This window comes from Natrix helvetica, assembly GCF_964273705.1.
Source record: "Natrix helvetica genome assembly, chromosome: 5".
Taxonomy (NCBI): Eukaryota; Metazoa; Chordata; class Lepidosauria; order Squamata; family Natricidae; genus Natrix; species Natrix helvetica.
This window is the reverse complement of record NC_138551.1, coordinates 2,752,646-2,775,744: the sequence shown is the minus strand read 5'-3', so window position 1 is coordinate 2,775,744 and position 23,099 is coordinate 2,752,646. Positions and strand designations below refer to the sequence as shown.

General features: G+C 43.7%; 1 protein-coding gene across 3 annotated transcripts in view; it reads right to left on the bottom strand.

Moving 5' to 3' along the window:
- The window catches only part of MASP1 (MBL associated serine protease 1), a 105,168-nt gene extending 82,493 nt beyond the window's left edge, over window positions 1-22,675 (bottom strand). For all 3 annotated transcript variants that reach the window (XR_014175623.1, XM_081956054.1, XM_081956053.1), the window contains exons 1-2: window positions 22,346-22,675; window positions 18,269-18,485 (exon numbers count right to left, since the gene is read on the bottom strand). Coding sequence is in view for 2 of the 3 variants with exons in the window: in XM_081956054.1 (XP_081812180.1) it covers window positions 18,269-18,485; window positions 22,346-22,350 (222 nt within the window). In the remaining variant the exon portion in view is untranslated. The remainder of the gene's footprint in view (window positions 1-18,268; window positions 18,486-22,345) is intronic.
- Window positions 22,676-23,099: the final 424 nt, after the last annotated feature.

The window sequence follows — 23,099 nt, the reverse complement described above, 5'->3', positions numbered from 1 at the left end:
TTTTGAGCCCACGCTTGAAGATGGCAGGTGCGATCCTGCCGAAACGTTGCAAAGACAATCTCAACTTTACACGGGAAAAGACCCGAATACAACAAAACCAGCATATATATATATATATATATATATATATGTATATGTATATGTATATGTATATGTATATGTATATGTATATGTATATGTATATATATATATATATATATATATATATATATATATATATATATATATATATATATAATATTGTTAATATATAATATATATATTGTTATGTTGTTTGTGTTTTTATCTGCTTTGTATTTGTTTTTCTATTTGTTTTTTCTTTTTCTTTTTAAACTTAAAAATGTTTAATAAAAACTGTATTTTTGGAAAAATAAACTCTACCCGCCAAATTCTAAGTTCACAAACACACAAACACACACACAAACACACACACAGACACACACAGAAGCTCCCCCCTATAAAAGTTTGCCAATGTACCCCATTTCTCTGCAGCCAACTTTTTTTTTTTTTTTTTGCTTTTTAGGAATAAATATTTCTTCTTTCCTCACAGCTGTCTGGATCTCATTTTTATTTATTCTTATGCAACCCCAGTTGGAGTTGGACCCCCAAATTATCCTTCCGACAGTTCAATGCTTGGCCAATACCCCCAAACGTTTTCTGCCCTGTGCCGGAAAGGCAGGGATGGACGTTTTTTCGAAGACTATAATCTATATTTTCCACTATATTTTTTCCCTCTTTTTCCTTTTGATCTATTTGGTTTTGGGAGTGGAAAATTTGGAAAGCCTGACATTATTATTATTATTTTTCCAGAGAGCCCCACTCAAATTTTGCCAGACCAGATGGTTCCAATCAACCCTTCGATCTATATTTATTTTATATGATTTTTGTTTGCCTGTTCTGCTTTTCTGCGTGTTCTGCTTTTAAATGTGAAACCATTTGCAGGCGTGTCTGTAGGATAGGGACCCAAAAGTCAGAGATGGCACCAGAGTAATATCATAGGGGTGGAAGGGACCTTGGAGGTCTTCTAGTCCAACCCCCTGCTCAGGAAGGAGACTCTAATTGAACCTCTGCTATTTTTAATGTGCATTTCAGAATAATTATTACATTTAATATGCATTTGGATAAAAAAAGGAAGTGGAGCTTTTATCACATGGATGTTATGGTTATCATCTTGAGACTTTTGACATTATCCTGCAGACATCGTTGTCCTTATGCAAAGATTTTATTGCTTGAGAAAGGAAAAAAATATATGAAATTTTGACTTGGCCCTTCTGCTTAATTGCTAGTGCTGGTCTATTCAATTCTGCATAATTCTAACATTTTCCTAATCGCCTTCTCTTCTTCTATTAACTGACTATGATATGGGAAGCATTTTATCAATGGTTAGAGAATAAAAAATGGAAATTGGAAATAAAGGAAGAAGACAACGAGAAGAATAGAAGATACGTTAAGAGAGAGATAAGAATAAAACGGCAACTGGTAAGACGAGTATGATGAGAATAATCATGTTTAATGTTATTATTGCATTTTTATTAGTAGATATGCTATGAAGGAAATGAAGTGTTACACATGGTATAATTGTTGAACCTATATAATTTGTGGAAGGATGTTGCACAGAAATATGCGTGCCCAGACGACACACTGCTTAAGGCAGGGGTATCCAAACTTGGGAACTTTAAGACTTGTGGACTTCAACTCCCAGAATTCCCCAGCCAGCTGCTGGCTGGGGAATTCTGGGAGTTGAAGTCCACAAGTCTTAAAGTTCCCAAGTTTAGACACCCCTGGCTTAAGGAGAGATGAAATGTTTATACATATATATTTTTAAAACGGAAAATGAATAAAACTTTTTTTTTAAAAACCAGTTGGTTCTTCTAGAAATGTCAAATTCGACTCGACTTACGACCGTTTGTCTATTTAGTGACCGTTTGAAGTTGCCACAGCACTGGAAAAACGGACGTATGACCGTTTTTCACACCTATGACCGTTGCCCATTCCCGGGGTCAGGTGATCAAAATTCGAATGCTTGGCAATTGGTTCATAGTTATGACGGTCATGTGATCCCCATTGGCGACCTGACAAGCAAGATCGATGGGGATGCCAGATTCACTTAGCAACCGTGTGACTAACTTAACCACTGCGGTGATTCACTTAACAACGGTGGCAAAAAAAGGTCATCAAGTGGGGCACAGCTCATTTAAAATTGCTTAGCAATGGAGTTTTTGGCCTCCAAAAGGTGGCGGTCGTAACTCAAGGACTATCTGTACTTGGTGCTTTACCATGCTGAAAAAAAATTGGAAACCCACAGTTCACTTTTCCTTTTTCTTTCTTTTCTCTCTCCCTTTTCCGATGGTTTTCCTTTTCATGTGTGTTTTTACATGTTCTCTAAAACAAATACATAATTAAAAGGTGCTTTTTTTAAAGAAAGAAAGAAAGAGAAAAATTAGCGAAGGAAAGGGAATAAGAAATGATACCAAATTATATTTGAGTTTGCGGAAATACCATCCCAAGGAAACATAAACTGAGATCTGAAAGAAACACCTACAACAACAGAAAAAGAAAGGGAGAGAGGAGGAGAGAATGAAAGGAAGACGGGGGAAAGAAGAAAGAGGTAAGGAGAGGAGGGTGGAAGGGAGAGAAAGAAAAGGAGAGAGGGTAGAAAGGGGAAGAGGAAGTAGGAGTAGGAGAAAGGGAAGGGAAGAAGGAAGAGGAAGGAGAGGAGGAAGGAAGAAAGAGGTAAGGAGGGTGGAAGGGAGAGGAAGAGAAGGAGAGAGGATAGGAAGGGGGAGAGGAAGAGTAGGAGTAGGGGAGAGGTAAGGGAAGAAGGAAGGGGAAGGAGAGGAGGAAGGAAGGAGAGAAAGAGAAGGAGAGAGGGTAGGAAGGGGAGGAGGAAGTAGGAGTAGGGGAGAGGTAAGGGAAGAAGGAGGGGGAAGGAGAGGAGGAAGGAAGGAAGCAGAGAAGGGAAGGAGGGAGAACAGAAAGGGAAAATAAGGTGGAGTTACAACAGGGGGAAGGGATGGTAAATAAAGCAACCCAAACTGTATATTATAACCTTTTTAATGAAATAATAAATGTATAAGAATGACAAATGTGAAGAAGAAGAAGAATTATGTGAGTGTATACTTAAAATGGTATGTAAGAGAACAAAAAATAAAAAAAAATCTGCAAGAAAGAAAGAACGAAAGAATGAAAGAACGAAAGAACAAAAGAAAAATAAGCAGGGTGGATGCTCAGAAATGCGAGGGCTTTTAAACCTTTTGAATAAAATAAAATTGTTAAAAATATTTTCTTTTTTTAAAAAAAGGGGGGAGAAATGCCAGGGCTTTACGTTAAGGTGGGATCCAGCCAAGAAGGCAACCTCAAATCGCTACTTAGCATCACCAGGAAAACTAACCCAGAGACCCCAGGAATCTGCCCAAAGGGCTCCCCCCCTCTCAAGCCACAGAGAGGCGAATGACAGGAAACTGGCAGAAATCCATGCCAAGGTTGGACGCCGAAGCCTTGGTGAAATACCCACAAAACTCCATGGGAATTTTGGACTGGACCGGAATTCACACAGCGAAGATTGCAGGGATTGTGGAACTGGGCCCTTGTGCCCTGCCCTGCCCCTCCCACTGGCTAATAAGCCATTAAATGAATATGAGCAGAGAGCAAAGGGCTGGTTTAGTGAGTACCAGCCTTCTGGATTTCTTCCAAGACAGATTGGTTTTCTTCCCAATGGAACTCTTTTTCTCTTTTTCCAGCACTGCTCAGTGGAAAATAGAAGGGTGGCTGGTTGGTGGCACCCTTTGCCTGCCATGCTTCCTCCTCCTCCTCTCCACAAATCCCTTTCCCTTCTACAACTGATGATGTTACCTAGTTGGGTCATGAAATGTCTGCAAGAAAACAACCAAGGTCAAAGAGAACCCAGGACGGCCCAATTCTAATAATCCTCCTCCTCTTCCTCCCTCCCTCTCTCCTCCTCTTCTCCATAAACTCCTTTCCCTTCTACAACTGATGATGTTACCTAGTTGGGTCATGAAACGTCTGCAAGAAAACAACCAAGGTCAAAGAGCACCCAGGAGCCAGGACTGTACAATTACAATACAATACAATAGCAGAGTTGGAAGGGACCTTGGAGGTCTTCTAGTCCAACCCCCTGCCTAGGCAGGAAACCCTATACCGTTTCAGACAAATGGCTATCCAACATCTTCTTAAAGACTTCCAGTGTTGGGACATTCACAACTTCTGGAGGCAACTTCTGTTCCACTGATTAATTGTTCTAACTGTCAGGAAGTTTCTCCTCAGTTCTAAGTTGCTTCTCTCCTTGATTACTTTCCATCCATTGCTTCTTGTCCTGTTTTCTGATGCCTTGGAGAATAGTTTGACTCCCTCTTCTTTGTGGCAACCCCTGAGATATTGGAAGACTGCTATCATGTCTCCCCTAGTCCTTCTTTTCATTGAACTAGCCAAGCCCAGTTCCTGCAACCGTTCTTCATATGTTTTAGCCTCCAGTCCCCTAATCCTCTTTGTTGCTCTTCTCTGCACTCTTTCTAGAGTCTCCACATCTTTTTTTATATCGTGGTGACGAAAGAGGGAAATATTATTTTGGAATAGAGTAGAATAAAGTACTTTATTGGCCAGGTGATTAGACACACAAAGACACACTCCATAGACATTAGACCCACAAGGATTTTTTTCCTTTGTGATAACAGAAGGAAATAAATAAATAATAAGTTTCTCTTTCATATAAAGGGTAAAATGTAACACGAAGGTGTAAGAGTCTTGGCACTGTTTTTCTTGATTGTAAATTATTCACAAAGCAGTAAAGTCAATACAGGATGACTTGCTACAATTGCTTTACTATTTAAATACTTTTGAATTGTGAACCAGACTTTTTCTTTTGAATTGTGAGCATAAAAATTGGGTTTTAATATCTCACAATAACCACCACCACAACAGAAAAGGAAACGAAGAGAGGAGGAGAGGGGAAGGAGAGGGAAGGAAGGAAGAGGAAAGGAGAGGAAGGCTGGAAGGGATAGAAAGAGAAGGAGAGAGGGGAGGAAGGAGAAGAAGAAGAAGAAGAAGAAGAAGAAGAAGAAGAAGAAGAAGAAGAAGAAGAAGAAGAAGAAGAAGAAGAAGAAGAAGAAGAAGAGAGGAGATGGGGAGAGGCAAAGGAAGAAGGAAAGGTAAAGGAGAGGAGGAAGGAAGTAGAGAAGGGACGGAGGGAGAAAAGAAAGGAAAAGTAGGGCATTGATAACATAAAATAGGTTTATGGGATGGCAAGCAAAGGAACCCAGAATGTGTACTTTAACCTTTTATATGGGAAAACAAATGTGTAATAAATACAAATAAGAACAATAGCTATGTGAATGTATACCTGTTTGTATGTAAGAGATTAAAAATAAAAAGCTTTTTTTAAAAAATAGTTTTTTTCTCCTTGTGGGTCCAATATTACCGTTGTGTCTTCCTGTTTTAAGAGACAACCTCTTTTCCTTTCTCCCCTTCTCGTCTTCGGCCGTTGCTGCTCTTCCTCGGGGATAAATCTTCTCTAGTGAACATGTTGACATCCTGACCCCAAAGGCAAAAGTTGTAATGAGCTGTGAGCTCTGGGGACCTTTGTGTTTTATGGAAAAAAATATGCCGTCCACCACAGAACCTACGTTCATGAACAAGCTGGTAAGATATCTCTCTGCTTTAAGTCCGCTGCCTGCTTGTTCTCCTTGATAATTTAGGGAAAGAGATGGATGGCCGCAGGCAAAAGAAGACGGGCAGGGGTCTGTCACCAATTGAGGGGGGTGGGCTAAAATAGAGGGTCTGCTATGGAGAACAGACTGGGAAGAGGGAGCTGTTTCCAAAGATCGTGATGGAAAAACCAAGAAGAAGCAAGGAAAGCAGAAAAAGTTAAGATGCTTTGGTTAAGACGTTCTCCAGCAGTGTTTCTCAAGCCTGGTTACTTTAAGATGGGTAGACTTCAATTCCCAGAATTCCCCAGCCAACATGTGTGGACTTCAGCCCCCAGAATCCCTCGCCCAGCATGCTTTAAGATGGGTGGACTTCAATTCCCAGAATTCCCCATCCAGAATGCTTTAAGATGGGTAGCATTCAACTCCCAGAATTCCCCAGCCAGCATAAGATAGTCTTATAACCCCAGAATTCTTCAAACCCCAGAATTCCCCAACCGGCAGGCTTGATGATGGATGCACTTCAACTCCCAGAATTCCCCACCGGCTTGTTACAAGGTGTGCGGTCTTCTACTGCCAGAATTCCCCAGTCAGTCTACTTAAAATATGTGGACTTCAACTCTCAGAATTCCTCAGCTATCACAATACAAGAGAGATGGACATCAACTCCCAGAATTCCCCAGCCATCCCGTATGGACTTCAACTCCCAGAATTCCCCAGCCATCCTGTATGGACTTCAACTCCCAGAATTCCCCAGCCATCCCGTATGGACATCAACTCCCAGAATTCCCCAGCCATCCCGTATGGACTTCAACTCCCAGAATTCCCCAGCCATCCTGTATGGACTTCAACTCCCAGAATTCCCCAGCCATCCTGTATGGACTTCAACTCCCAGAATTCCCCAGCTATCCTGTATGGACTTCAACTCCCAGAATTCCCCAGCCATCCTGTATGGACTTCAACTCCCAGGATTCCCCGGCCATCCTGTATGGACTTCAACTTCCAGAATTCCCCAGCCATCCCGTATGGACTTCAACTCCCAGAATTCCCCAGCCATCCCGTATGGACTTCAACTCCCAGAATTCCCCAGCCATCCCGTATGGACTTCAACTCCCAGAATTCCCCAGCCATCCCGTATGGACTTCAACTCCCAGAATTCCCCAGCTATCCTGTATGGACTTCAACTCCCAGAATTCCCCAGCCATCCCGTATGGACTTCAACTCCCAGAATTCCCCAGCCATCCCGTATGGACTTCAACTCCCAGAATTCCCCGGCCATCCCGTATGGACTTCAACTCCCAGAATTCCCCAGCCATCCCGTATGGACTTCAACTCCCAGAATTCCCCGGCCATCCCGTATGGACTTCAACTCCCAGAATTCCCCAGCCATCCTGTATGGACTTCAACTCCCAGAATTCCCCAGCCATCCTGTATGGACTTCAACTCCCAGAATTCCCCAGCCATCCTGTATGGACTTCAACTCCCAGAATTCCCCGGCCATCCTGTATGGACTTCAACTCCCAGAATTCCCCAGCCATCCTGTATGGACTTCAACTTCCAGAATTCCCCAGCCATCCTGTATGGACTTCAACTCCCAGAATTCCCCGGCCATCCTGTATGGACTTCAACTTCCAGAATTCCCCAGCCATCCTGTATGGACTTCAACTCCCAGAATTCCCCGGCCATCCTGTATGGACTTCAATCCCAGAATTCCCCGACCATCCTGTATGGACTTCAACTCCCAGAATTCCCCAGCCATCCCGTATGGACTTCAACTCCCAGAATTCCCCAGCCATCCCGTATGGACTTCAACTCCCAGAATTCCCCGACCATCCTGTATGGACTTCAACTCCCAGAATTCCCCAGCCATCCCGTATGGACTTCAACTCCCAGAATTCCCCGGCCATCCCGTATGGACTTCAACTCCCAGAATTCCCCAGCCATCCTGTATGGACTTCAACTCCCAGAATTCCCCGGCCAGCCAAAACTGCTGAGAAGGTGAAGAGCAGCAGACAAGTACAGGGGTCCCCTCAAGTTCTCTAACGCTGAACCCCACTTCTAACTCAGCAGTGGCTTGGGCTGAAAACCCCTCCGAGCTGCTGCCTTCTCCCCCCACCCCTCGCGGGAGGAGAAGGGAAAGCAAAAAGGCATTTTATGGGAATCTCTCCAGGATGGTCCCAGGCTGTGTGACTGGCCCTCTGGCCCACCGTCCCTGGAGGAGGCCGCTGACCTCCTCCGGGCCTGTCTTGGAATGCATTAATTGGGCTGAGGGGCGTCTGGTCCACCTCTTGAAAAAATAGATATAGATATATATATATACACATGCATATCTCAACTGTGCTCCTCATTAAGAGTCTGGCATTCCACAGCAGGATGGAAGTAATCTGTGGAAACCACAAGAAGAAAAAGAAGAGCGAAGAGACTCCTTGCTACAAATGCCGATGGCCCCCCGGGTGCTCCCTCTGGGTGAAAGGTGGGCACCCCAAGGCCAAGAGGGGGTCCTTGAAAGGGTCATGGGAATGTTTCTGGGGGTCTCTTTCCCTTCTCACCATGGGGAAACTAAGCGGGGTGGGCAAGTCTTGGATAGCCTGGCCACGGAGAGTGTTTTAGGAGACATCCCCCCCCTCTTTGAAGAGGGGACGCATCGATGAGATGATGAGCCTTATGTGGGGGGGGGGGTCCCTTTCCAGACCATCAAGCTGCCGTCTTCACAGTTGTTAGAAGTTCCTTCAAGGGAGGTACGGAATAACAGAGTTGGAAGGGACCTTGGAGGTCTTCTAGTCCAACCCCCTGATCAAGCAGGAAACACTACACCATATCAGACAAATGGTTGTCTGATCTCTTCTTAAAAGCCCCCAGAGTTGTGAACATCCACAACTTCTGGAGGAAAGTTGTTCCACTGGTTAATTGTTCTCACTCTTAGGAAATTCCTTTTTAGAGGAAGGAAGGGAGGGAGGGAGGGAGGGGAGGAAGGAAGGAAGGAAGGAAAGAAGAAAAAAGAAAAAAGAAAGGAAGGAAGTGAAGGAAGGAAGTGAAGGAAGGGTGTGAGAGAGGGAGGGAAGGGAAGGAAGAGGAAGAAGATAGGAAGAAAAAAGAAAGGAGGAAGGGAAAAAGAAAGGAAAAAATGGGAGAAAAAGAAAGGGAAGGAAGGGTGTGGAAGAGGTGGGAGGAAGGAAGGAAAAATGGAAGGAAGGAAAAAATATGAAAAACACTGCTTTAGTTTAGACTCATTTATAGCAAAGGTGCTGCTTGATAGTTCTGAATGGGGCTCCCTCAGTGTCTGATTTAAAAAGAAATCACAGCCCCCCCCCAAAAGCCACCATCTTGACTTTTCTGACTTAAAGCTTAAAGCTGCCCCCTCCTGTCCTCTTCAGACTCTCTCTCCCTCTCTCTCTCCCTCCCTCCCTCTCTCTCCCTCCCTCCCCCCCTCTTTTTTTTTACTGGGTCTCCAAAACAGCTGCTCCTCATCTGGAGCAGATGTGATTCGGGTTGCCAGGGGAAGAAAGCATTTTGCACCCGGGGTGTAAAAGCCACAATTAATTCCACACAACACTCCTAAATCTGCAGAATGTTGAAGGTTCAGAGTCTAAATCAATCAGCCAGATCACCAGTTTAAAAAAAACGTTGGTGGAAGGAGAGAGAAGAGGATGACCACCAAGTAAATAAGATGGACACCATTGGAAGACTTGAAGGACCTGCTTAAAAACAGATCAGCCATGGAGAACATCTACCTTTTGGGCTGCTAAGAGTCAACACTGATAGCACTAAACCATCAATCAATGCAGAGATTGGCTCTTTGGAGAAGTCCACCATGGTGGGAAAGATGGAAGGAAAGAGAAGAGGAAAACAAGAAGCAAAGAACATGGACTCAGTGATAGTGGTGATGGAGACACCACCTGAAGGACCGGCTTAAGGAGAGATCAGCCATGGCTATCCACGCAGTCACTAAAATTTGACCTGACTTGATGGCATATGATGCATTGATCAATCAGTCAATCGATGCAAAGGTCCAGCCAGTTCCTCTGAGAAGTCCAGCATGCTGAGAAAGGTGGAAGGAAAGACAAGAAGAGGATGACCACCAAGTAAAGAAGATGGACTTAGTTATGGTGGTGATGGAGACACTATTGGAAGATTTGAAGGACCTGCTAAGGGACAGGTCAGCCATGGAGAACATCTATCCTTTTGGCTGCTAAGAGTCAACACAGATAGCATTAAACCATCAATCAATGCAGAGACCAGCTCCTCTGAGAAGTCCACCATGGTGGGAAAGATGGAAGGAGAGAAGAAGAGGACAACCAGAAGCAAAGACGATGGACTCAGTGATGGTGGTAATGGGGACATCATCTGAAGGACCTGCTTAAGGACAGATCAACCATGGAGAAGGGTTATCCATGCAGTCCCTAAAATTTGACCTGACTTGATGGCACATGATGCATTGATCAATCAATCAATCAATCAATCACTCAATCAATCAAAAACAATACAACAGTTACAATGGTGATGAGGACATAATTGGAAGACTTGAAGGACCAGGTTCTCCTGGAGAACATCTATTTATATGGTTCCTAAGAGCTGATTAAAGTAACTATGAAGTCAGAAGGCCATGTAAATCCATGTTTACAAGGAACCTTATAAGGTTGTAAATGCAAAGCTGTCTGCCAGAACCTCATAACCATCTCCAAGCCAACATGTCTACGCAGGGACAACCCAACAACGAAAGGAACAAGACATGTCTGTAGCAACCAGGAGTGGCCAACAGGATCTGGCAAGATCCCACTCCTGACCATATCATTAAGCAAGAATGCTATGGTGACCAAGAACCCACGATGGCAGGGGAATTCTGGGAGTTGAAGCCCACCCACCTTCCAGTTGCCAAGGCTGAGTGACACGGATTCAGGGGCCAACTTTGTGTCGGAGAAAAAGAGGGTGAACATTACTCTGGAGCTGGGATATTTATGGGTGAATTAAAACAGCCTCTGCTGTGGACTGGAGAAGAGATGAACAGAAAGAGGCTACACAGGAGAAAAATAATAATTTATTAGGCCATTTGTACTGTTGTTAGGAGAACCAAGGAACTGTCTGTTTAATTTCCACTATTTTTTTGTCAGGAAATTTCTCCTTAAAGGAAGGAAGGAAGGAAGGAAGGAAGGAAGGAAGGAAGAAAGAAAGAAAAGAAGAAAAAAGGAAGGAAGGAAAGAAGAAAAAAGGAAGGAAGAAAGGAAGGAAGGAAAGAAGGAACCATTCATTTAATTTCCACTATTTTTCTGTCAGGAAATTTCTCCTTAGAGGAAGGAAGGAAGGAAGGAAGGAAGGAAGGAAGGAAGGAAGGAAGGAAGGAAGAAAGAAAGAAAAGAAGAAAAAAGGAAGGAAGGAAAGAAGAAAAAAGGAAGGAAGAAAGGAAGGAAGGAAAGAAGGAACCATTCATTTAATTTCCACTATTTTTCTGTCAGGAAATTTCTCCTTAGAGGAAGGAAGGAAGGAAGGAAGGAAGGAAGGAAGGAAGGAAGAAAAGAAGAAAAAAGGAAGGAAGGAAAGAAGAAAAAAGGAAGGAAGAAAGGAAGGAAGGAAAGAAGGAACCATTCATTTAATTTCCACTATTTTTCTGTCAGGAAATTTCTCCTTAGAGGAAGGAAGGAAGGAAGGAAGGAAGAAAAGAAGAAAAAAGGAAGGAAGGAAAGAAGAAAAAAGGAAGGAAGAAAGGAAGGAAGGAAAGAAGGAACCATTCATTTAATTTCCATTATTTTTCTGTCAGGAAATTTCTCCTGAGAGGGAGGGAGGGAGGGAGGGAGGAAGGAACCATCCATTTAATTTCCATTATTTTTCTGTCAGGAAATTTCTCTTAGAGGAAGGGAGGGAGGGAGGGAGGGAGGGAGGGAGGGAGGGAGGGAGGGAGGGAGGGAGGAAGGAAGGAAGGAAGGAAGGAAGGAAGGAACCATCCATTTAATTTCCTGAATCCTTCCATCTTTTAAACAAGCATCTAATGGAAAGAGTTGCCTTGAATCTGATATGGGTAAATAAATTGGATAGTAATAATATTAGCCATGGGTGCAATCTCAAAACAACTGGAGCACCACTTGAAAATCACCGGCATTGACAAAATCAACATTGTCAATTGCAAAAGGCAAAAAGCTTGACTCTGAACAGCTTACATCCTGCGACATTCAAATAAAATCTGTCTATCTCAGGTCCTTGGGAAGCACTCAATAGGTGGACAAAAATGCTTAATCCAGTCTGAACATCTGGCTGATTGTGCAACGAGCCATCCTGACAACCATGGGCATTGACAAATCCCGATCAGTCACAAAAGACAGCTTGACTTAGAATAGCTTACGTCCTGCAACAAGAGCTTTAACTCCATAAAACACCCACATCTGCCCATCTCAGAGCCTTGGGCAAAAAGGCCAAATCCAATCTAAACATCTGACTGGCTGCACGATGAACAACGACAATAAAAATGTTTCTAGAGAAATGCCTATATAGGTAGTCCAATTTTGAGCCCCAAAATTCAGTTGCTCAGTGAGACAGTGCTTCAGTAAATTTTGCCCTTTCCTGCCACAGTTGCTAAGTGAATCACTGTAGTTGCTAAGTTGGTAACATGGTTGTGAAGTGAATCTGGCTTCCCCATTGACTTGGCTTGTCAGAAGGTTGCAAAAGGAGACCACATGGCCCCTGGAACACTAAAACCGTCATAAATATGAGTGAGCTGCCCAATGTCCAAATTTTTGTCATAAGACCATGGAGATGCCGCAATGGTCCTAAGCGTTAAAAATAGTCATCGTTCATTTTTCCCCAGTCCTGTTGTAACTTTGAATGGTCACCATATGGATTGTTGTAAGCTGAGGACTATCTGTGTTTAGGAAAATACAACAAGCGACGCCGTTCCATTTGAGGAATCGTAAAAATGTTGGGCAAAGCTTGACAACATTGATGACAATCTTAAATTTGGAAAAAGGAAAAGGAGGCCCCAAGATAAGATACAGATTTGAACACCAATCTGAAAACAAGCTTTAAAAGATGAATTAGAATAGAATAGCAGAGTTGGGACCTTGGAGGTCTTCTAGTCCAACCCCCTGCCTATGCAGGAAACCCTATACCATTTCAGACAAATGGATATCCAACATCTTCTTGAAAACTTCCAGTGTTGGAGCATTCACAACTTCTGGAGGCAGGTTGTTCCACTGATTAATTGTTCTCACTGTCAGGAAATTTCTCCTCAGTTCTAAATTGCTTCTCTCCTTGAGTTATTGAGATGTGGAGACTCTAGAAAGGGTGCAGAGAAGAGCAACCAAGACAGTTAGAGGACTGGATGCTAAAATATATGAAGAACGGTTGCAGGAACTGGGCATGACTAGTCTAGGGAAGAGAAGGACCACAGGAGACATGATAGCAGTGTTCTAATGTTTGAGGGGCTGCCACAGAGAGGAGGGGGTCAAGCTATTCTCCAAACCACCCAAAGGCCAGACAAGGAATAACGGATGGAAACTGAACAAGGAGAGATTCAACCTAGAAATAAGGAGAAATTTTCTGACAGTGAGAACAATCAACCCATGGAACAGATGTTGCCTTCAGAAGTTGTGGGAGCTTCATCCCTGGAGGCTTTCAAGAAGAGACTGGACTGCCACTTGTCAGAAATGGTGTAGAATCTCCTACTTGAGCAGGGGGTTGGATTAGATGACCTACAAGGTCCCTTCCCAACTATTCTAAGTTCAGTGAACTGAAGCGAGCCGATTTGCAGGAAACGGAGAAACTCAGAATGGGGAACGTTGCCGGTAAAAGTCTGAGAAACCCAGAAAAATTGGAAACTAGTAATTTGGGCTGGATTCCATTGAAAACCACTGTCTGTCCACATATGCGTATTTATGCAAACTTCATGTTTATACGAATTAGCTCCAACCGCAGAAGCAATAAATCTTCTCCGACTAAAAGGGCCCTTTTGACTTTCCGATGATTCCAAATTATTTGTGGGTTGCCATCAAAGGAACCGCACCGAGCTCTTCGGCCCCGCAGGACATTTTGTGAGAAAAGTATTAACGTCCTGCCATCTGAAGGATGACCACAAGGTCCTAGGGAAGGACTGTTCTGACCGAGGCTTCCCAAGATCATGAAGCCGACTCCTCGTCCCGATTTATTTAGGTTAAAGGGAATTCCTCTCCAGGAAAGTCCCGGCCGACCGTCTTTCATGAGATTTCACAACTGCAGACCTTGATCAGGCATGGAGAGCTACCTGGCCAATATCTTCTAAACTCCAAGCTGTAGCAGCAATTCCTTGGCTAGAAGACAGGAGCAGATCTTCACCCTCATGAACTGAACTAATGGTCTCCTGCAAACTCCCTTCCCCTATTTTTATCGCTGCTGCTTTTATAACATTATTTATTACATTTATTAAATTACTATGCCACCCACCTCACTAAGACAGCAACTCTGGAAGGTTGACGACAGAATAAAAAGTTCAACAGGGCTAAAAAAGCAATTAAAACGAGGAGGGAAAAGATGAAAAGGTACATTTTTTGTTGGATTATCGCCTCTAGAAGTATTTTTTTTCTGGTGCTGGAACACCCGTGAGGTGTGATTCACACACCGTCGGAGGGAACCAGCAGGGCAAAAAGTAATTAATCTGTCAAATTGGGGTGAGTTCCAACATTGTCGTGACTTTTACAGGGTTTTTAAATAACAACACGTCACTTGTTTTGTACATTTAAATATCTATCTATCTATCTATCTATCTATCTATCTATCTATCTATCTATCTATCTATCTATCTATCTATCTATCTATCTATTTTTCTATCTATCTATCTATCTATCTATCTATCTATCTATCTATCTATCTATCTATCTATCTATCTATTATCTATCTATCTATTATCTATCTATCTATCTATCTATTTTTCTATCTATCTATCTATCTATCTATCTATCTATCTATCTATCTATCTATCTATCTACCTATCTATCTATCTATCTATCTATCTATCTATCTATCTATCATCTATCTATCTAGCTATCTATCATCTATCTATCTATTATCTATCATCTATCTATCTATCTATCTATCTATCTATCTATCTATCTATCTATCTATCTATCTATCTATCTATCTATCTATCTATCTATCTATCTATCTATCTATCTATCTATCTATCTATCTATCTATCTATCTATCTATCTATCATCTATCATCTATCTATCTTTTTATCTGCCCTTCCTGCTTGTTGAAGATCAGAGATAAATTATTAGAAAGCAGAAATAAATGCTATACAGGGAGTCCTTGACTTACGAACACAATTGAGCCTAACATTTCTGTTGTTAAGTGAGATGTTTGTTAAGCGAGTTTTGCCCCACTTGTCAAGCTTTCTTGCCACCATTGTTAAGTGAATCACTGCCGCGTTTAAGTCAATCTCACGGTTGTTAAGTGAATCCGGCTTCCGCACTGACTTTGCTTCTCGAGGGGGGTCGCAAAAGGGGCTCACGTGACCCTGGGATGCTGCGATCGTCATAAATGCGAGTCAGTTGCCAAGCGAGTGAATTTTGATGGGGATGCTGCAACGGTCATAATAAGGAAAAATGCTGTGATGGTCACTGTGTGTGAAATCCGGTCATGAGTGACTTTTTTTAGTGTAGGTAGTCCTCGACTTACAACAGTTCATTTAGTGACCATTTGAAGTTACAACGGCACTGAAAAAAATGACTCATGACCATTTTTCACACGACTGCTACAGCATCCCCATGGTCATGTGGTCAAAATTCAGCCACTTGACCACTGACTCGTATTTATGATGGTCACTCTGTCCTGAGGGGGGGTCACGTGATCCCCTTTTACGACCTTCTGACAAGCAAAAACCATTGCCGAAAGCAGATTCACTTAACGCCCATGTGACTAAGTTAACAACGGCAGAGATTCACTTAACAACGGTGGCAAGAAAGGTCTTAAAACTCGCTTAACAAATTTCCCACTTAACAACTGGGCTGAATTATGGGCGTAAATCGAGGACTACCCGTAGTGTTGTAACTTTGAATGCTCACTAAAGAAACCGTTGTAAGTCAAGGATAACCCTCCCGTTGTAAGTCAAGGATAACCCTCCCTTTCAAAAACATATGAGTAGACCTCCAATTATGACTGTAAATGGGATGGCGAAGATGGTCGTAAGTCATGATGGTTGCTAAGCAGGTCATCCTATGACCAAGTCCGATTTTACGATCCTTTTTGCAGTGGTCATTAAACAAATGCCGTTAAAGCAAACCCAACATGTGGTGGGCTTTTTTTTTTGCTGGAAACCATAAATAATTGCTGGATTTGGTCAAAAATGTCATAAATCACAATTAGGTGACTGTGGGATACTGTAAACGTCACATGGTGGTTTGTGTAACTTTAATTGGTCACTAAACGAGAACTACCTGTGTTGCCACGAAATCTTAGTTTGTGTGACTGTCGTACGTTTGTGCGACTTTTGTAAGTTGCATATAAAAAGAGGTGGGGCTTTGATCACAGGTCTGGGGGGGGCTGCCATTTTGACTTTTCTGACACCCCCCCCCCCCTTTTCTTATCTGTGTCTGTGTTCCTTTTGGAAAGTTAATTTTTGTTCAAAAATTCAACCCTTCTTGGGTCATAGTTACTAATTCACTATTTAGGAATTGCGTCGGGCAGTCGCCTAAATTCAAACCTCGTTGCAAAATACGATTTAGAGACCCCATGTCCCAAGGCAGTATATCTGACAGATAAAGCAGGAGACACTCTATACCTGGATGTCGGGAGACAAGATAGTGGAAAATAGATTTAGGGAGGAGCAACCTTTGATCTGAGGGCCACACCAGCCCAAGTTAATGTCCAAACTCGATTTGAAGGAACAAAGGTTGTTTTGTGTTTTTAACGCGATTTAGAGGTCTGATTAGAAGGCACTTTCATTCTAAGTGACAACAGACAATTGCCGTTTTTAGCAGAATTGTGCAACAGAGAGAACACACCAAAGAGATAATGTAGAAAGGATGCCCTACATTATAAGACTTCATATAATGAAAACAGCTGAATTCACATGACATACTTGGTTACTGAATCTGGTTACTTTCTGGATTTGATTAATACGTAATTCCTACTCAATCCCGTAAAGTTGGACTGTGTAACACTTAAAGCTATAAAATATCGAACTAACATACCATAGAAAGTTGTGCGAACGGGTCTTTTTAGCAAATTTACAGGCAGTCCTCGACTTATGACCACATTTGAGCCCCAAACTTCCATTGCTAAGCGAGTCTTGTCCCATTTTTTGACCCCACTTTGCCCAAATTGTTAAGTGAATTTGTCTTCCCTGTTGACTTCATTTATCAGATGTGACTCCGGGACACAGCGACCGTCATAAAGATGAGTCAGTTGCCAAGCGTCTGAATTCCAATCACTTGACCAGGGAGAGGCGGTAATGATCCTAAGTGTGAAAAACGATCCTAAATCACTTTTTTCCAGTGCCGTTGCAACTTTGAACGGTCGCTAAGTGAACTGCCATAAGTCGAGGACTGTGTAAATATGTAAATAAATAAACAAAGAATACTGCCCTGCAAATTCAGGCCCAGCGAAAGACAACGAGAGACTAAAGAACTCAGATACAAGATTGGTGCAATACCCCGAATTATAAATTAACTCCCCAAAATAGGATTTGCACCCAGATTAAGCCACAAAGAGACAAACCCAGTTTGAAAACCCAATTTAACCGAGTTTGTTCGGTGAAGGCAGCCAAAGGTATTTTTTTGCCCTAAATCAATACCTTATCTGAATGCTGCCGCTGACTTGATGCAGCTCATGGTTTTATGTCGCGTTCACACAGCATATTGAACCGGGAGACTGAATGAATTTGCAGTAATAATTTACTTACAACCGGAATTGAGTGCGGAATTATGGCCGTAAGGCATACCGGTGGTTAAGTGAGGCATGAAAGCCGGCTAGGTGACTTTGGGCCAATCACCAGGCAATGTGAGTTCTAGTCCCACTTTAGGCATGAAAAACAGCTGGGTGATTATAGGCCAATCACCAGGAGATGGTGAGTTATAGTCCTGCCTTAGGCATGAAAGCCAGCTGGGTGACTTTGGGCCAATCATCAGGAGACGGTGAGTTCTAGTCTCTCCTTAAGCATGAAAGCCCTCTGGGTGAGTTTGAGCCAATCACCAGGCGATGTGAGTTCTAGTCCCCTTTTAGGCATGAAAGCCAACTGGGTACTTTGGGCCAATCACCAGGAGATGGGGAGTTCTAGTCCTGCCTTAGAGATGAAAGCCGGCTGGGTGACTTTGGGCCAATCACCAGGAGACGGAGAGTTCTAGTGCCGCCTTAAGCACGAAAGCCGTCTGGGTGAGTTTGGGCCAATCACCAGGCGATGTGAGTTCTAGTCCCGCCTTAGGTGTGAAAGCCTGCTGGGTGACATTGGGCACTCCCTCCCTCTCTCTCTCTCTCTCTCACTCAGCCCGTCCCACCTTGCAAGGCTGTTGTGCTCGGGAAACAATAGGAAACAGTGGCTTTGGAAGCACCACCTTGAATGGTTACAAAAAGCAACACGTCACATCTAATAAACTAAAATTCCACATTTTTTCCAGGCGCCAAAGAAGAGAAATTGCAGTTTTGGGGCTCACCTTCAGGTAGTCGTATTCGCAAAGGTACGACGGTTCCAGGTCGAAATGCATGAAGTAGAGCCTCACGCGGAAGCCCTCGGCCACCGAAATGTTCCACGTGGCTTCCGAATCGCTAGGATAGGAGTCCGGATAACCAGGAGAAACGATTTGTCCAAACATCTCGTTCAATTCTGCTCCCAACAGCCGCACGGCACAAAGGCACCAAATCAGCAGACACCTAGAAAACAAGGACAGGGTGAAGCCTGCCTGTCTCCACACACTCACAGCCCTGCAAGGTAGGCCAGGCAAGGAACGAAACACCCAAGGAGGTGACTTTGCAGGTACTCCTTGACTTAGGACCAAAATGAGGCCCACAGAATTTATGTCGTTAAGCGAGACGTTCGTTAAAGGAGTTTTGCCCCGTTTTAGCACATTTTGCCACCGTTGCTAAGTGAATCACTGCCATTGATCAGTTAGCAAAATGGTTGTTGAGTGAATCACTGCAATGGTTTAAGTTTGCAACACGGTTGTTGAGTGAATCACTGCAGTTGATAACTTAGCAACACGGTTATTAAGTGAATCACTGCCACTGATCAGTTAGCAACACGGTTGTTGAGTGAATCTGGTTTTCCCATTGATTTTGCTTGTCCAAAGGTCGCAAAAGGAGATCACGTGACCTTGGGACACAGCAACGGTCATAAGTATGAACCACTTGCCAAGCAACCGAATTTTGATCCTGTGATCACGGGGATGCCAGAAAGGTCATAAGTCTGAAAAGAAAGTCATATGACTTCTTTCAGTGTGGTTGTAACTTTGAACGGTCATTAACTGAACTGTTGTAAATTGAGGGCTTATTGTCACAGGAATGAAAACAGAAAATTGAAGGCCTGTTAAAGCTCTCATTTCCCCCTCTTATACAAAAAGAGAGTTTAGGTGGTGTTATTTAGAGTTTCTTTTTCATTCCCTCCTTTTTTCCCAAGTTCTCCTTTGCTCCTCTTTCATGGCCCCTGCGTTCCTTCATTAAGGTCATCCTCCCATTCAGCTATACCAGAGTTTCTCAACTCCCAGAATTCCCCAGGCAGCACTCTGGAAGTTGTAGTCCACACACTTACTGGCTGAGGAATTCTGAAAGTTGAACTTCTCATAACCTGGTAAGGGAATTCTGGGAGTTAAAGTCCATATGTGCTGGCCGGGGGATTCTGGGATTTGAAGTCCAGACGTCTTGGTTGGGGAATCCTGGGAGTTGAAGTCCTCATATCCTGGCTGAGGAATTCTGGGAATTGAAGTCCTCATATCTTGGCTGAGGAATTCTGGGAGTTGAAGTCCTCATATCCTGGCTGACGAATTTTGGGAGTTGAAGTCCTCATATCCTGGCTGAGGAATTTTGGGAATTGAAGTCCTCATATCTTGGCTGAGGAATTCTGGGAGTTGAAGTCCTCATATCTTGGCTGAGGAATTCTGGGAGTTGAAGTCCTCATATCCTGCCTGAGGAATTCTGGGAGTTGAAGCCCTCGTATCCTGGCTGAGGAATTCTGGGAGTTGAAGTCCTCATATCTTGGCTGAGGAATTCTGGGAGTTGAAGCCCTCAAATCCTGGCTGAGGAATTCTGGGAGTTGGAGTCCACCCCTCTTAAAATTTCCTAAGGCCAAGAAACATGTCCTGAGACTTTCCCACCCCTCCCATGCAGATTTAAGGGGTTCCAGAAAGTGAGAACATATCTCAGACACTGCATTAAATACACAACAACACCAAGAAACCCATCCCGGACCTCTCTGTTCCAATTTTCTATAAACATCTTGTGACAGATTTGTCAATTTTGCAGATGGCTGCGTTCTTACAATGTTGTGAGTCTGGCAATGGAATTCATCCATTTTCACACAGTGCAATGAACTGTAAACTAACCGTAAACTAACTTATAAACAGTGCTCAGAACTGTAAACTGAGCTAAATCTACAGAGAGTGCCAATCCATGGGGGGGGAAAAAATTGAAAGTAAGCCAAGATTAACATTTCAACCTGGTTTATCAGGTTGGGAAATCAGGGGGAACTGGGTAAGGGTCAAAAAAGTCAAGATGGCAGCTGCGACCCTGTGATTGGAACTCGCCCCTTCTTATTGAGGTATGCATTTATTTAGGCATTTCTTTAATACGCTGCCTTTATTGTTTTTATAACAACAGATTATTTATAATAATATGCTCAAGGAGCATATATACCTAATAACCTTCCCTCCTCCGATTTTCCCCACCACAACAACCCTGCAAAGCGGGTTGGGCAGAGAGAGAGAGAGAGGGAGGGAGACTGGCCCAATATCACCCAACCATCATTGATGCCAAAGGCAGGACTAGAACTCCCCACCTCCTGGTGATTGGCCCAAAGTCACCCAGCTGGCTTTCATGTCTAAGGTGGGACTAGAACTCACATCGCCTGGTGATTGGCCCAAAGTCACCCAGCTGCCTTTCATGGCTAAGGCGGGACTAGAACTCCTCATCATCTGGTGATTGGCCTAAAGTCACCCAGCTGCCTTTCATGCCTAAGGTGGAACTAGAACTCACTGTCTCCTGATTTCTAGCCTGATGCTTAAAAATGGGACCAGGACTTAAGAGTACGAGGCGTATGCCATTAGAAACCCCGCTTTTCCCAATACCCAGGTCCTCTGAGGCCAACCTCTGTCAAACGGGCGGATATTCTGCAGGTACAGTCAGGTTAATCACCCTCGTTGCAAACCAAAATAAATAGCAGAGGCTGCAATGGACTGCCAGCCTTCCCATGGCCCATCAAATAAGAGCCTTTAATTACAGTTTGCTTTCTTCCTCCCCCCTCTGCAGCTCCTAACTAGGAGGACAGGACTGTGCAACTCTCAAGCCCCCCCCCTTCTCCCTTGCCAGAGCTCTGTGTCGCTCCAAACCTTGCTACATTTGGCCACAACCTTCCTATCTGCCAGCGTTTTACCGGTTGGATTCATTCTCAACATTTGCAAAACAAGCCAGTTGCAAACTTGATTAGCGAGACGAAGGCAGAGGCAATAAGTAAATAAACAGAGTCCTTCTGATGGCCAGGACGGCCCTCTTGTTTGCGAAGCTCACAATCCGTTTGCCAAAAGCCACTCAAAAAAACAACAACCAAGCGGCTGCACCAGGAAGAAATCAAGAAAACCCACTGGATCCTTTTTTCTTTTCTTTCCCCACTTGTCTCTCTCCAGCCTACATTGTCTCCAGAGATCAGTTCTGGATGCCAATCTTTAGTTACAATCCCAAACCTTTATTTACAATCCCGAATCTTTAGTTACAATCTCAAATCTTTAGTTACAATCTCAAAATTTTATTTACAATCCCGAATCTTTAGTTAGAATCCCGAATCTTTATTTACAATCTCAAAACTTTAGTTACAATCCGGAATCTTTAGTTACAATCTGGAATCTATATTTACAATCCCGAATTTTTAGTTACAAACCCGAATCTTTGTTTACAATCCCGTCTCTTTAGTTAGAATCCTGAATCTTTAGTTACAATCTCAAAACTTTATTTACAATCCCAAATCTTTAGTTACAATCCCGAATCTTTAGTTACAATCCAGAATCTTTAGTTACAATCCCAAATCTTTAGTTACAATCCCAAATCTTAAATTACAATCCCAAATCTTTGGTTACAATCCCAAATCTTTGGTTACAATTCCCCCTTCCAACTAGCAAATTCCCATTTCCTTTGAAAAGGCGTGAGAGTCCAGATCCTGCAGGGGGGGGGGGTGTTTCCCCAGAACAGACAGTTTTAATCCAGAGAGACACCCCTAACTTACTCTTCCATCTCTTGATTCCCCCGCAAGGGGAAAAATAAAGAAATCAAATTAAAATCCTGCAAGGGACGCCTGACGTTTAAAAACCAAGGAAAAATAGGAGCCGTGTCGCTTGAGAACCAAGCTGCCCAACTGACAGGTGTCTTTCTCCAGCCTGGAGGAGGAAAATAAATACGGAGGAAGCCCTTTTTGGTTGCCCTTCCTTGCCCGAAATGCTCCTTTGCAAGAAAAACACCCAAGGGCATCACGCACAAAGAGACAATTTTGTTGGCAATCTGGCATGCTCGCTCCCCTTCTGCCAGCAACTCACCTCATGGTTTCTTTCCCCCTCTCCTGGGGGTGGCCTTTATTGGGGGGGGGGTTGTCCTCGGGTGCCTCTGGGGAGCAGGAGGCCGGCTATGCTCTCAGTGCGCCGTGCGCTGTCTGATGCTCAAGAATTGGCTGGCTTATCTTTGTTCAGAGCTTTGGAGTGAGGAGAGAAAGGCAGGGAGGGTGGCTGTGTGTCTCTGGGATCTGGCATTCCCCATGCTGGTCACGCCTTCCTTGCTCTGCACACACACACGCACACACGCACACACACACCAAGACACAAACCTGCCAACAGCAACAGCAGCCACACACACTCCCCCTTCTCGCTCGCTGCCCCTCTGCCTGGACTGAGGCTCTCACAATCTCTGCTGCTTTATCTGCACACAAAGGGTGTGAGGGAGGAATGCACTAGTTGTCAAAACTCCACGCCCTGCGGGCGAAAGGGGCAGATGGCTTCAGGAGCAGGCAGTGTGTGCGGGCACGAGGTCTGCTTGAACACGGCAGAAGCACAGAACAGGGTTTCCTAGGCTTGGCACGAGAGGATGGGTGGACTTCGAATCCCAGAATCCCCCAGTCAGCATGCTTTAAAATGCATGGACCTCAACTCCCAGAATCCCCAGCCAACAGGCTTTAAGATGGGTGGACTTCAAATCCCAGAATCCCCATCCAGCAGGCTTTAAAATGGGTGGACTTCAACTCCCAGAATCCCCATCCAGCAGGCTTTAAAATGGGTGGACTTCAACTCCCAGAATCCC